Source organism: Chiloscyllium plagiosum, chromosome 28 (assembly GCF_004010195.1).
Source record: "Chiloscyllium plagiosum isolate BGI_BamShark_2017 chromosome 28, ASM401019v2, whole genome shotgun sequence".
Taxonomy (NCBI): Eukaryota; Metazoa; Chordata; class Chondrichthyes; order Orectolobiformes; family Hemiscylliidae; genus Chiloscyllium; species Chiloscyllium plagiosum.
Window position 1 is genome coordinate 46,396,848 of NC_057737.1, and position 14,817 is coordinate 46,411,664.

Below are 14,817 nucleotides of genomic sequence, written 5' to 3' on the forward strand. Positions count from 1 at the left end.
GAAACTCCTGAAATGGAAAGAGATTGCTGAGGTGTGAGGTGTCTTAAGGCATCAATCACATCGAGTTAATCTGCAGGTACAGCAAGAGATGAGGAAGGCAAGTGGAATTTGTTGTACATTACAAAGCGAATGGAATATAAAAAGTAAGGAAATATTTTACTGTAACAATATCGGGCCTTGGTAAGGCCACACCTGGAAGACAGTGCCTAGTTTTGGTCTCCGTGTTTGAAAAAGGTTGTAATTGCTTTAGGAACAGTTCAGAGCAGATTCACACCATTCGCAGTTGATGATGGAGCTTATTTATGGAAGAACTGTTGACTAGACTGGGCCTGTGCCTGTCCGAGTTTAGACAAATGAGAGGCAATCTAATTGAAATATGTAAAATCAGAAGGAGACTAGTTCGGGTGACTATTTCCTCTTGTAAGGGACAGGGGGATGCAGTTTAACAATAAGAGGCCTTAAGGAGGAGGTGAGAATGTTTGTTTGCTGTTAGACTAATTCTCTTTCCTCATAAACAGAGGCTGGATTATTTAATGCATTCAGTGCGTAGTCACGTAGATACTTGGTAGATAAAGCAGACAATGGTCAAGGCAAACAGGAAAGTGGAGTTGAGACCACAACCAGTTCAGCTATGATCTTGTTGCGTGATGGAGCAGAGTTAAAGAGGTGAAAGGCCTGCTGCTTTTTCAGAGCCCAATGTTCCTACCCCAGAAATGGACATCTTTCAATCCGGTGAGCATTCTCCAAAAAAATTCAACACATTCAGTATTGGTTATACGGGGAAATATTGCCCCAATTTCTGACCCCTGACCTGTATCTCTCTCATCCATTATGCATGTTCTGCAAACAAAGATTGATTTCAATCCCAGTAAAGAGGCTCCACAAAGAACCTACGCCAATGTGAATAGTCAGGTTAAAAAAGCTTGATGGTCAGGCTGAGAGCTGCTTATTGGTGTTTACCTGGGGTCATCTGCCACCCACTTGCATGTAATTTTAACAAGTGGGTGCTGATCCAAGATGTGCCACCCAGAATCTGCCCTTCACACCATGTGTTGGCATGTCTGGTCAGGCTGCTATGGAAATGCAGAGCTGAGGGGAAGAGTTGAGTTAGACCACTTGAGGGAACCACAGCCCAAGGTGCTGTTTGTGCTGCCTATGGTAACAGGCTGTTTGGGAAGGGTCTGGACACATCTCTGTAAAACAGCTTGTACACCTACTACAAACATATTTGATTTAAATTAATGTGTTCTCTTGAGTTTAACATCTAATTGCTTCTGTTTCCTTTGCATTTAGCATTTTCCTGACTGCTATCCTGGGCTTGCCTGAAGCTTTGATTCCTGTGCAGCTACTCTGGGTTAACCTGGTAACTGACGGCCTACCAGCCACAGCACTGGGCTTCAATCCTCCTGACCTGGAGATCATGAACAAACCACCGCGTAATCCCAAAGAGTCCCTCATCAGTGGCTGGTTATTCTTCCGCTACATTGCCATTGGAGGTGAGGATGTTCCGCTGAAACAACACCCAGTGTTCTTCTCTCTCAGACTGAATTCATAAGAGTGCTCGAGGCTTTTTCAGTCCTGACTGTAAGCTCCTGTGATATCTCTTGATCAGGTTCTGTGTCAAAGTTTCCATAGTTACCAGGACTCAAACTAATTTCTTCGTAACTCTAACATCAGGAAGATATTCAGTCATCAAACCTGTTGGACTCAACACTTTTCACTTCTTTTAAGAAAAACGTTCTGAGGCAGGGCCACTTGACCTGATACGTCGACTGTTTCTCTCCACAGATGCTACCAGACCTGCCGAGCTTTTCCAAGAATTTCTGTTTATGTTTCTGATTTCTAGCATCCTTAGTCCTTTTGGGTTTTTACTTCTCACTCCTCATCAGGAAGTTGTTGTCTGCCCAGTAATCCTTCTGGGGGAGGGGAGAAAAGCTCAGTTGTACAGGAGAGGACAGTTGGAGAGTGACTACTTGAGCTGATCTTGGACAACTGTTTATAAGATGGAGGCCTCACTCCTCCAGAGAAACTTCCGTGGTTGGGCTGGTTGCTGGAATGGATTCCTAACTCTCGAGGTTTGGGAAGAGGGTTAGAAACTGGCTAACCAAACGAGGTTGGGGCTGGGGAGGAAGGGAGAGCACTGTCTCTCTCACCCAAGAGGGATCTCACCCTATGTTGCAAGTCATCCCACACCCCTCTTCACTGCTCTTACAGTTGGCCAAGCTCCTTGCCTTTATTGGGCTGCATACTTACTGAGGATCCTGAGAAAATCTTCATACCATTCCCATCTTGTCAATAACTTGCATGTGACACAATGCTGCCATGGACAGGTTCCCATGTTCTGTTCTGGCTGAGGGTTTGGTGTGACAATGAGACAATGAGGATAAAATCAGCTCCTTGCAAAAACCTCCAGGTCCATGAATGATGTATTTTGGTTGGAATGAGGAGACGTTGTTATAAAAATGAAAGGTGCCATTTAGAAAGGGGTGCAGAAATAAAAACTGAGAGTGCTGGAGAAACTCATCAGGTCTGGCAGCAACTGTGAAGAGAGAAACAGTTAACATTCTGAGTCCAATATGACTCCTGAGAAACTGTGGTACCCAGAGGTGAAGGTGCACATGTCTTTGAAGTTGGCAAAACTGTTTGTAAAAGGCATTGGAATCCTGGACTTTATTTTTTAAAAAAATAGCAGAGAACAAAAGCAGGGAAAGTATTTCAAATCTATATAAATCCTGGCCAGTCTTAACCTCGAATATTGTGTCGAAATCTGGACAGCACATGTCAGAAAGAATGTCAAAGCCTTGGAAAAGATACTGAAGAAAAGTTACTGGAACAGTAAGAGGTGTAAGAGGCCTCGATTAGATAGGAAACTAAAGCTGCAACTTTTCGACTGAGAGGGAGAGGGGGATTTAATAAAACGATTCAAATTTCAGGGGGTCTGACAAAGTGATTAAGAAGAATCTGTGTCAATGGGAGGGTTAAGAAGCAGAAATTTCAAAATAATTGCCAAAGGGACCAGGAGGGGGAATGAGAATAATTTTTAACATGAATTATGATGATCTGGAAGTAATTGCCAGACAGTAGAAGCAGCAAATTCAGTTGTAGCTGTTAGCAGAAAATTGTTGAAATTCATTAAAAAAAAAGTGAGGACGATGGGAATGAGCTGGGGAGGGGTCTTAATTGGATAGGTTTGTCAAAAAGCCAGCACAGGAACAAAATGCTGACCAGTGTTCAATGACGTGACTTTGAAATTTCAACAGAAGAAACCAGTGAATGGGAAATGGGGTCAGAAACAGCAGCCCCAACAGTAAGGAGAGAAAAGAGCTGACACTTCGAGTCTAACTGACCCTTTGTCAAAGCTGAGCTTTGACAAAGGGTCAGTTAGACTCGAAACGTCAGCTCTTTTCTCTCCTTAAAGCTGGAGATTTTTGTTGCAAATGTTTCGTCCCCTGTCTAGGTGACATCCTCAGTGTTTGGGAGCCTCCTGTGAAGCGCTTCTGTGGTGTTTCCTCCGGCATTTATAGTGGCCTGTCCCTGCCGCTTCCGGTTGTCAGTTTCAGCTGTCGGCTGTAGTGGCCGGTATATTGGGTCCAGGTTGATGTGTTTGTTGATGGAGTTTGTGGATGAGTGCCATGCTTCTAGGAATTCCCTGGCTGTTCTTTGTTTTGCTTGCCCTATAATGGTAGTGTTGTCCCAGTCGAATTCATGTTGCTTGTTGTCTGCGTGTGTGGCTACTAAGGATAGCTGGTTGTGTCGTTTCGTGGCTAGTTGATGTTCGTGGATGCGGATCGTTAGCTGTCTTCCTGTTGGTCCTATGTAGTGTAGTGTACAAATGTTGTGTACAAAATCCCATGCAAGGACTGCACAAAACACTATATAGGACAAACAGGAAGACAGCTAACAATCCGCATACATGAACATCAACTAGTCACGAAACGACACGACCAGCTATCCCTAGTAGCCACATACGTAGACGACAAGCAACATGAATTCGACTGGGACAACACTACCATTATAGGGCAAGCCAAACAAAGAACAGCCAGGGAATTCCTAGAAGCATGGCACTCATCCACAAACTCCATCAACAAACACATCGACCTGGACCTGAACAGAACCACAACAACAGTAATAGATCATTTGGAGGGGAGTACCTTATGACAGTAACAGTTCTGTTAAGGTTGAAGTGTTAATCATTCGGATGTTACTGGTTTATGTTAGAAAGTCTGATTGATTTTCATCATATTTGCTGTGTTGAACAGAACAAACTATTAGAAGTGTGTTTGATATGAATCCTGCTCAGGGCTCTGGTTATTTGTGAAAAAAAGTTGCTGTGTTTTTTTTTTAAAAAAGTACTTTATTGTGTAGTGTACTCCATATTGTGACAACGTGCTGTGAAAATGCAACTATTTTTCCATTAAGAGTCTGAGCTAATTGTCACGCTGACCTGAGCGCTTATAAGATTCAGCATTTCTTATTCTCTGCATCACAAGTAACCATACGCCTTACAACACTCAGCGAATGCCATGAAAATGCTTTGTAATTTGGAAGGACTGATCTATATCTCAAACCCAGTCACTTACCATTCTATATCCCTTAATACCTTTCCTTAAACCCCTCAGTCTAAAGATTAACAATATTTCAGATCCATGACAGTTTATTCCTCACTATCAGTTTATCTGTATTCCGTTAGAGTCAGTGGTGCATAGGTTGTTTTAGGGAATCCTGAGGGACAGGATTTACATGCATTTGGAAAGGCAAGAATTGATTAGGGACAGTCAGCATGGTTTGTCTCACAAACTTGATTTAGTTTTTTGAAGAAGTGACGAAGGAGACTGAAAAGCAGAGCAATAGACATTGTCTCTATGGACTTCAGCAAGGCGGTTGATGAGGTTCTGCATGGTAGACTGATTAGCAAGGTTAGATCACAATAGATCCAGGGAGGGCTAGCCAATCGGAAACAAAATTGGCTTTATGTTAGGAGACAGAGGGTGGTGGTAGAGGATTGTTTTTCTGACTGGAGGCCTGTGACCAGTGGTATGCTGCAGGGATAGATGATGGGTCCTCTGTTGTTCATTATTTATATAAACAATTTGGATGTGAATATAGGAGTTTACAGATGACACCAAAATTGGTGGTGTAGTGGACAGTAAAGAAGGGTTATCTCAATGGGACCTTGATCAGATGGGCCAGTGGGCAGAGGAGTGGCAGATTGAGTTTAATTCAGATAAATGTGAAGTGTTGCATTTTAGTAAGACAAACCCGGGCAGGACATGTACAGTTAATAGCAGTGCCCTGGGGGGTGTTGCCAAACTGAGACTGAGGAATGCAGATATATTGTTCCTCGAAGGTGGAGTGGCAGGTAGACTGGGTGGTGAAGAAGGCATTTGACACACTTGTCTTTATTGACCAGTGTTTTGAGTATAGGAGTTGGGATATCATGTTGTGGCTTTATAGGACATTTGGTGAGGTCACTTTTGGATTACTGCTTTCAATTCTGGTCTCTTTGCTATGGGAAAGATGTTGTTACCCTTGAAAGGGTTCAGAAAAGATTTACAAGGATGTTGCTGGGTTTGGAGGGTCTTAGCTACAGGGAGAGGCTGAATAGACTGGGGCTGTTTTCCCTGGAGCATCAGAGGCTGAGGGGTGACTTTATGGAGATTTATAAAAGCATGAGGGGCATGGATGGGGTAAATAGACGAGGTTGTCTCCCCAGGGTAGGGGAGTCCAAAACTAGAGGGCATAGGTTTACCGGGCAAGGTTTAAGAGACCTGAGGGGCAACTTGTTCATGTGGAGAGTGGTGCATGTATGGAGCAAGCTGCCAGAGGAAATGGTGGAGGCTGGTACAATTAAAAGGCATCTACATGAATAGGGAAGGTTTAGTGATGTTGGCCAAGTGCTGGCAAATGCAACTAGGTCAGATTGGCATGGTCAGGTTGAACCAAAGGGTCTGTTTCTGTGCTGTATAACTGTATGATTCTATATGGCTGAATCTTTATTTCAACTTCAGTCATCCACATCTCTTGATGACCTTATTGGACAGAAATCTATCTGCTTCCACTTCAAAGCGTTCAACTGATTCCTGTCTTCCATCTCGGTATCTTCTGTTTCGATAAAGTCACCTGTTACTTTTCTAAAGTCCAACGGATACAAGCCTATCTTGTCCAACCTTTTCCATATAAGGCAACCTGCCACATTTCCCATTAGTCAGGTAAAATTGCTCTGAAACGGGAATTACTGGAGAAATTCAGCAGGTCTGGCAGCATCTGTGGAGAGCAAACAGAGTTAACCTTTCGAGTCCAGTTCTGAAGGGCAGCCATCAGACTCGAAACACTAACTCTGTCCTGGATGCTCCTGGTCTTGCCGAGTTTCTCCAGCAGTTTCAGATTTTGACATGGCAGCCCCTTATTTCAAGAGGGTTGGAGTGTAAGAGTAAGGAAGTCTGACTGCAACGATATGTTTTACTGCAAGGAGATAAAGCAGAAAGGGAGCTGCAGATACCAGAAGTAGTACTTGGGGGGACAAAGAACCACTCAGCTGGCAAAAGGGGCAAATATCAACTGTGGTCTGATTGTTAGCATACCCGCCTCAGAGTCAGAAGTTGTGGGTTCAAGTGCCACTCCAGAGGGCTGAGTGCAGAGGCTAGGCTGAGAATGCAGTGCTCTGTGTGAGTTGTTGCACTGTCCTGGGGGTCATCTTGCAGCTAAGGCGTTAAACCCCCTGCTGCTCGGGTGGGTGCAGGACACTATTGAAAGGAAATTATACCGTGTCCTGCCAATGTTTATACCTCGACCAACACCCAACAGAAAGGATGGTTTGGTCACGCTGCAGCATGTGGAAGTTTGCTACATGATTACAGTGACTACATTTTAAATGTGCTTCAAAAGCACTATATAAACGTAAGACTTTCCCTACCTTTGGGTCTGCGGCTTCCTGTACTGTGTACTTGGTCCCTTTATCTGCCTCCTCCATCCACAATGTGGTCCTTTGCATCCATCTGAAGAAGCAGATGGACCTTTGATTTAATCCAAAGGCAGTAAATGTAACCAAGCTGCAGTTAGAGTATTTATTGTACTAACTGTAACCTCCTTACGCTGAGGTAAGAGTGCTCTCCACTAAACCAAATATTAAAATAATATGAGCTGCAATCAGCATGGCTACTGAGAGCTGATGAAGACGTGTGTCATTTTAATCCACATCATGTTTATCGCCCATAGTTGAACTCTCTCTCTCTTTTTCTCTCTCTGTCCTCTCCCAGCGGCACTTCATGCAATGCACACCAGACCACCCACTCTACCAAGACTTGGAATGTAAAATCTTTGAGTCTCGCTACCCTACAACCATGGCATTGTCTGTCCTGGTGACCATTGAAATGTGCAACGCATTAAACAGGTGAGTGGCAGCAGGTCAGGCAGCATCCAAGGAACAGGAGAATCGACGTTTCGGGCATAAGCCTGAAGAAGCCTGCTGCGCTTTTCCAGCAACACATTTTCAACCCTGATGACTACAGTCCAGCTTCATCCTCCCCACCAGCTCCTTTTATTTAAGTGTTGGAGTTTGTACCGTTAGGTACCAGGCTGCAGGACAAACTCTGGTTACAGGAAGAACTTTTACCTGTGTGCCCCTCCCTTTGCAACATTCTGTTAGCTCCATTGTTGGTGAAGATGGAAATCCAGAAAGGCAGACTGATCTGATTTACAACATCCTCCGTTATCCAGCAGGATGCCTGTATTCAGACTCCATTCTTGTCGTATCTTTCTCAGTCCAATTCTGATTCTAATTTAAATTTTGCTCTGAAATATTTGAATTGAATCACTGGTGAGTCGTTTTACAGAATCCTTATTTAAAGATGCAGAGGGTATTATTCAGTTCCTTTTCCAACACAGTTTCACAACTTACTTTTTGTATCAGGCAACAGTAGCAGCCAAAACGATCTGGAATTAAGTATCTAATGATGCCCATGGATCATAAGACCATAAGACATAGGAGCGGAAGTAAGGCCATTCGGCCCATCGAGTCCACTCCGCCATTCAATCATGGCTGATGGGCATTTCAACTCCACTTACCCACATTCTCCCCGTAGCCCTTAATTCCTTGTGGGATCCATTGCTGATTGTCAGAAAAATCCATCTGGTTCACTGATGTCATTTAGGGAAGGAAACTGCCATCCTTACCTGGTATGGACTACACGTGACTCCAGACCTGTAGCAATATAGTTGACTCTTAATAGCCCTCTGGAATGGGCAATAAATGCTGTACTAGGCAGCGATGCCCTCATCCTGTGAATGAATAAAAAAACCCACTATGCAATAGTTTGTAAATATGGTGAAAGGATATTCATTTTGTGGGTTGGCTTTCCATCAGCTTGGTCTGTCGTGAGGATAGAGTGCACCTGTCTGTGGGTGGAGGTATACTGTATGTCTACAGTCATGAGGCCAGCAACCACAGGCTCCGAGTTTGACAGCGAGAGATGCTCCCTGCAATCTGTGTTACCATCCCGCTCTCTGTCACCCCTCTTCCTGCCAGCTCTAACTGGAACCCGTCCTCCACTCCATCTGATACCTGCCCATCACTCCTCCTGCTATATTGACCCTGCCCCCACACTGGAACCCCTCCCCTATCAGTGAGACCACCTCCACCTTCCTGCTGTTCAGACTGTGATAGTAATAGGTTTAGTTATTGTGGTCAGGAGCAATTGAGCTACTGGTTTGTGGTAATCTTTTCTCCTGGCTCCCTACCTTTTTAATGATCACCTTCATTCAACTTCACTGAAATCTGAAACCAGGCTGCGAGAAAGGACCCATTCACTTTCCTGCACCTAGTTCCACGTACGCACTAACAACACTGAAATCTACTTCACCGCCACCTATCAGGACCTTTCCTGTCTATAACTGCCTGCTCACCAGGTAAAAACCTCTTCCAAATGAACTTTAGGGTGACATGGCCTGCCATGTGTGCCCTCCCCCTCTTTGTGACCTGCATGTACACAAACACAAACCCAACACCATAATCTTCAATGTCGAAACTGTTGAGCAATACCATCTGCAATATCAGTGGCATGATATGCCCCACCCCTCCAAGTTGAGTTTCCAGTCACAATCCATGCCATCATTAAGACCACCTGATTCCATTACTAGAAAGTAGCTCAACTCCATCTCTACCTGAGCTGATCTGCTGCTAACATCCTTGTCTGTCTTTGTTACCCATGGGTTTGGCTATCCCAATGTGTTTCTCTAGCGTTCATCTACTGAACTCTGGCCATGTTTGAACTTGCACCGAATTCTCTTCACTCATCGCCCGTGCGCTCACTGACCTACATTGGCACCTACTGCAACAAGACCTCACTTTTAGAATTGTCATCCTGGTTTAAAAGCTGTCCAGGTCTCACTCCTCCCTATCTCTGTCATCTCCTCCAGCCCCTAAACACTTTCCAATACCCGTGCACCTCTAAACCTGGATCCTTGTCCATCTCCGATTATAATCACTCGATTATTGGTACAGTTACTGAGGCCCCATGCTCCGGAGTGCCCTCCCCTTTACCTCCTGAGGTCACATTTCCTGATCCGGTGTTTCCTCATGTGGCTTGGTGTCACGTTTTGTTTGGTTGTGCCCCTGTGATGTACCTTGAGGTTTTACCGTGTAAGTGCAAATTGATGTTCTTCATATTCACCGATAGTTGCTCTATAGTCTGCCAGAGGCCCTGAATTCACCAAGCACCTCTTTCCTATTGGTGGTCAAACAGCAGATCCAATTCTTGGTATTTGAATTGATCGATTAATTACAGACAATCATTAAAGAGTAATATAGTGCATTATGAAGTGGGCCTGTAGGCTGACAGGCTGCCTTATTAAAAGCATAATTGGAAAGCAGTTATCTATTTGAATGATTCGTATGTTTTAGGTTGAGAGTTGAAGTGTTACATGTGACATAACTGGGGATTGGAAGATGTTTGAGAGGTCAGTAAGTAAGCTTGAAGCTTTTGGAAGTTAAAGGATGGCCACGTTTAGACCATAAGACATAGGAGTGGACATAAGGCCATTCGGCCCATCGAGTCCACTCCGACTCTCTCCGTTTAAGGAGAGAGTTAACAGTAAGAAAACAATGGTTAACTCATTTCTGAGTTCCTTGCTGGAGATGAGACATATGCAGTCATTTTCCTCTGGGCTTTAAATTATTTTTGTGATTGTCCATACCCGAGAAAAATTGTAAAGGAACTGATCAGAGAAATTTGTAAAGTAGGACAGATTTTGGAATTCTACATATTGGATTTAAATCTTTATCCGATACGTGTGTGTGTGTGTGTGTGTAATATACACGGTTTCACAGAATACTGTCAGTTCATTCCTGGAGCTGAAATAGCTTAGAAACAGGCAGAGGGGGAGACAAAGCTGCTGCGAGCTGGAGACCACTAAGTGAGAAGGCAGAGAGAGCCAGTGCTTCAGCTGGTGTGTGCATACATGAGATACCTAAAGAGAATTGGAGGGTAACCTGGCCAAATAGTAGTGAAAGGATCCTGAGAGGTCTCAACTCATAATAACAGGCGAACTGGAGAGAATCAAAGTGAATTCCTGAGAGCTGAAGCACACCTTGGTCGGTCTTAGTAGACAGGAAGGAGCCTTCAGGATCCTCGCAAGTGTGCAGGCACATTGGGAGGAAATTTTTTTAAAAAGCATAAGGAGTGTGTTTTGACAAAACCTAGTGATAAATTGTTTTGTTTAATTCCTGTAAGTAAAAATATTTTGATTAACACCTTGAGGTATAATTCCTTCAGTTAGTCATGGGCAATAGCAAAGGTGTGTCAAGTTGGTGGATTGGATATTAACTGGCCACGCAAAGTTCACCGTTGTTTCTGACACAACAGCTTGTATTCATAATAGAACCTTTAACATAAACAAAATCCCAAAGCTATGAGTGCAGCCAAGCATATTGGTTATGTGATGAACATAACAGGCTGGAAGTTAGCATTAAGTGTCAAGACAGCACAGGGTCTTATTGAATTGACAGTACTGCTTGACTTGACCGTAGCCAATTTGCAGTTAAGCCCGCCCATTTTACTCTCTTTGGCGTTTGAAGCTGCTCCATTTGATTTGTTGTTTCTTTCTGCAGCCTGTCTGAAAACCAGTCCCTGTTGAGAATGCCTCCATGGGTAAACATCTGGCTTTTGGGAACCATCTGCATCTCCATGTCTCTGCATTTCCTGATTCTGTATGTGGAGCCGTTGCCTGTGAGTATGGGTACAGATATGGTTAGGCATTGGGATATGGGGTTGGGTGGAAAGACTTAACAGAGGGGAGGGAGTGGGCCAGAATGTTCCGGTTGACTGTGCTCTACAACCCAGTGCCACGTTATCTTTCGCAGTGCCTGCCATCTTGGTGCCAGTCTCTATATTTTAACTGGGGTTGAAATGCATCTCTGTGGATCAGGGGTGTGTCTCTCCCAGAATGGTGATTCTCCAGTAAGAGATATTCCACATCCACGGTCAGGGTGCACATCCCCCAGGGATCGGCATATGAAAAACAAAGAACCAATTAGATTTTGGGTGGACCAGGGTTAGAAGTCGGGCATTTTTGCTTCAGGTTGTAATAGACCTGATTCAGAACCATTTTAAAGCTGTAAATTCAATCTTAGGGGAGGTGATGGCCTGGTGGCATTATCTGCTAATCCACAGACCTGGGTAATGTTCTAGGGACCCAGCTTTGAATCCCACCACAGGAGATGGGGGGTTTTGGATTAAATAAAGATCTGGAGTTAGGAGTCTAGCAATGGTTATGAGTCTATTGTCGATTGTTGGAAAATCCCATCTGGTTCACTAACGTCCTTTAGGGAAGGAAACCACCATCCTTTCCTGGTCTGGCCTACAGACATACATGGAATAGTGTAGGTTAGATGGGCTTCAGATTGGTATGACTGGTTGGCGCAACATCAAGGTCCGAAGGGCCTGTACTGCACTGTTATGTTCTATGTACATGTGACTCCAGACTCATAGCAATGTGGTTGATTCTTAACTGCCCTCTGGGCAATAAATGCCAGCCTAGCCAGTGACGCTGTGATATCCCATGAATGAATTTTTAAAATTATGTAAATCCCTGCGTCTATGGTTAGGATGGAAACTGTCCCTGTAATCTTGTCATGTTGTATACACACTTCTGCCAGTGAAGGGACTGTACCATCTTCACTAGCGAAAGGGTGTAACAACAATATGAAACATTTATACAAACTGTTCCCATTAGGAATTGGGCATGAGAATTTATAATGAAACAAGTGACAGAAAGTCTATGCAGCCATTAGACCTTTTAATATATTCTGGGTGGGCATTGTCCAATAGAAATAATTGAATACTACAAATGTTGCTATAGTGACACCTTTAACCGTATGTCCTGATGCAGACATTGCAGGTACCTTTACACATGGATGTTTACTAAACAAACATCTCCATTCATTAGGAGAAAGTGAGGGCTGCAGATGCTGGAGATCAGAGCTGAAAATGCGTTGCTGGAAAAGCGCAACAGGTCAGGCAGCATCCCAGGAGCAGGAGAATCGACGTTTCGAGTATGAGCCCTTCTTCATATTGTTGTTACACCCTTTCGCTAGTGAAGATGGTACAGTCCCTTCACTGGCAGAAGTGTGTATACAACGTCGATTCTCCTGCTCCTTGGATGCTGCCTGACCTGCTGCGCTTTTCCAGCATCTCCATTCAGTAACCAAGGAAGCAAAATATTCCAAACTATTCACACGCGCACACACTTCCATTTCAACATATTACTGACAAGCACTCAAAGGTTTACAATCACCTGTATGCAAGGTGTAAATGTATACTGAGATCACATGACTAATAACTGTGCTTATCAGCAATTTTGATTACATTTTTGATTAGTTGAGATATCTGGATTCACAATGAGTTACATTAGGCTGTTTTCTCATTAATTTATAGGGTGTGGGCATCACTGGCAAGGCAAACATTTGCCTATCCTTAGCTGTCCTTAGCTGCTTGGCTTATTGGCCACTTCACCAAGCTGTGGATAAATGAACAAAGCTTAAGTCTAGAAGTTGTCACAAGCGTTTGCTGGTTGTGTTTCCACGGTAACTTTGTGACATTGTCCTCTTTCTCACCCAACAGCTGATTTTCCAGGTGACCGCTCTGAACTGGCCTCAGTGGGTCGTGGTCCTGAAGATTTCGCTGCCTGTCATCTTGCTGGACGAATCGCTCAAATACATATCCCGTAACTACATTGAGGGTAAAGACCCTGTTGTAGTTTGTCAGACCAATAGTGGGCTTCCAGCATGCTTTGGGGACATTTCTTGGCTCTTTGTCCTAGTCTCTGCTCCTCTCATTTGCTGGCTTTACTGTCTGCTCTAACCTCGAGGACTGCTGCAGTGCTGACCAGAAGGACCTGGTTTCTTGATGCCAGCTTGCTTTTTTCTCTCGTGGGACTTGGTTATATTCTATGTCTGTCCTAAGAGGATGCCTTGGGTCCTATTGAATGCGCTTATGTCTGTGGGACTGTACGGCCAGGAGGACAGGGCATTCATGGCGATTTCCAGACCCCAAATTAGCTGCAGGGCTTATTGGAATGCTACTTTGTTATTGTGTCCATTCGTTCATAGAGATACTGAATAGTTCATTGCAATTAGTCAATGCAATGCTTTTCCTTCCCAAAGCTGACTCAACAAGCCCAATAATTAGCCAATTGGAGAGCAATGACTCTGGTGATGCTTTGGGAGCTGAAACAGATTGCTGGTAGGCCTCTGAGGTTTGGAATAAGATGTTAAATTGGTTGCCTCGTCACTAGCTATTCTATTGATCTAACCCAGCAAGCCTGCGATTCCTGACTCTGGCGTGGAGCTTGGTTCCTGAGGGAACCGTGTCCGTCTGACTAATTCTTCGCTGGCATCGTGGCAAACTCCACTGCCAGTGCAAATTAAGGGATTTATTTTTTTGGGGGTTCAATATCATTCGCAATCTTTTGTTTTTAGTTGGGAGGGGAAAAAAAATTGCAAAAGAACAATCAATGGAGCTAGCAATAAAAATGTAACTAAATTCATAATCATGATAGCCATGTGGTGAGCAACTCTTTGAAGAACATCAATAGAAGGCCACTGGTGAACAGTTTAATCATATGGATAAAATCTGATAGCCGAAGCCCTTATTTTTTGTGATGACTAAATTCTCTTTGTTTGAGCCGCTGTGTGCATATTGTGTGACACCTCAGTGTGGTGACCTGCTTGGTCCAGCCATCTCTCCAGAGATATTGTCTCAGAGTGTAGCTCAGTCTGCTCCCCAATGGAACGGGCGGGGGGCGGTGGGGGTGGGGGGGAAGAAGGAAGCCCCATAATAAATAATAGCAGCTGTCTGTCCTCTATCGGACTGCACTGGACACGCCTGTCAAAGTCAAACACTGGTAAACTTGATCCCCTAGACACGGCTTGCAAATTCTGCAGCACCTTGGCAATTTTTATCTGGTGGGGAGGGGGTGCCCTACTTCATCCCTCCCCTGAATTCAGTCCCAACCCTTCCAGCACTAACTCAGCTGTCCTGCCTTGCTCCCTTTGCCAGAAAGCATGTGTATGATTTTGTCTGGCAGCAACACGCGCGTGAATGGATTACCAGGAGCTGGCCTGTTGTCAGCTACAGAGTGGATCTGCCTTGCCCAGGACTGTTGTCTATGATCAAGGAATTCTTCGAAAGGGATCAGCGTTCAACCCTAACGTTTTGATATTTCCAGCGACTCTTTCTGGTGTATATTGTTTTTGCCCTATTAACTGTCAGGCTGCTGTCAGGTGAAATCCAGCCTTCTGCTCCAGGCCACAGGCAGAATTTG

General features: G+C 44.3%; 1 protein-coding gene across 1 annotated transcript in view; it reads left to right on the forward strand.

The window, feature by feature from the left end:
* atp2a3 (ATPase sarcoplasmic/endoplasmic reticulum Ca2+ transporting 3) overlaps nucleotides 1–11,216 on the forward strand; it is a 145,192-nt gene extending 133,976 nt beyond the window's left edge. Inside the window, exons 15-17 of the mRNA XM_043718819.1 lie at nucleotides 1,294–1,496; nucleotides 7,257–7,390; nucleotides 11,105–11,216. Of these exons, the coding sequence (XP_043574754.1) occupies nucleotides 1,294–1,496; nucleotides 7,257–7,312 (259 nt within the window). The 3' untranslated portion in view covers nucleotides 7,313–7,390; nucleotides 11,105–11,216. The remainder of the gene's footprint in view (nucleotides 1–1,293; nucleotides 1,497–7,256; nucleotides 7,391–11,104) is intronic.
* Nucleotides 11,217–14,817: the final 3,601 nt, after the last annotated feature.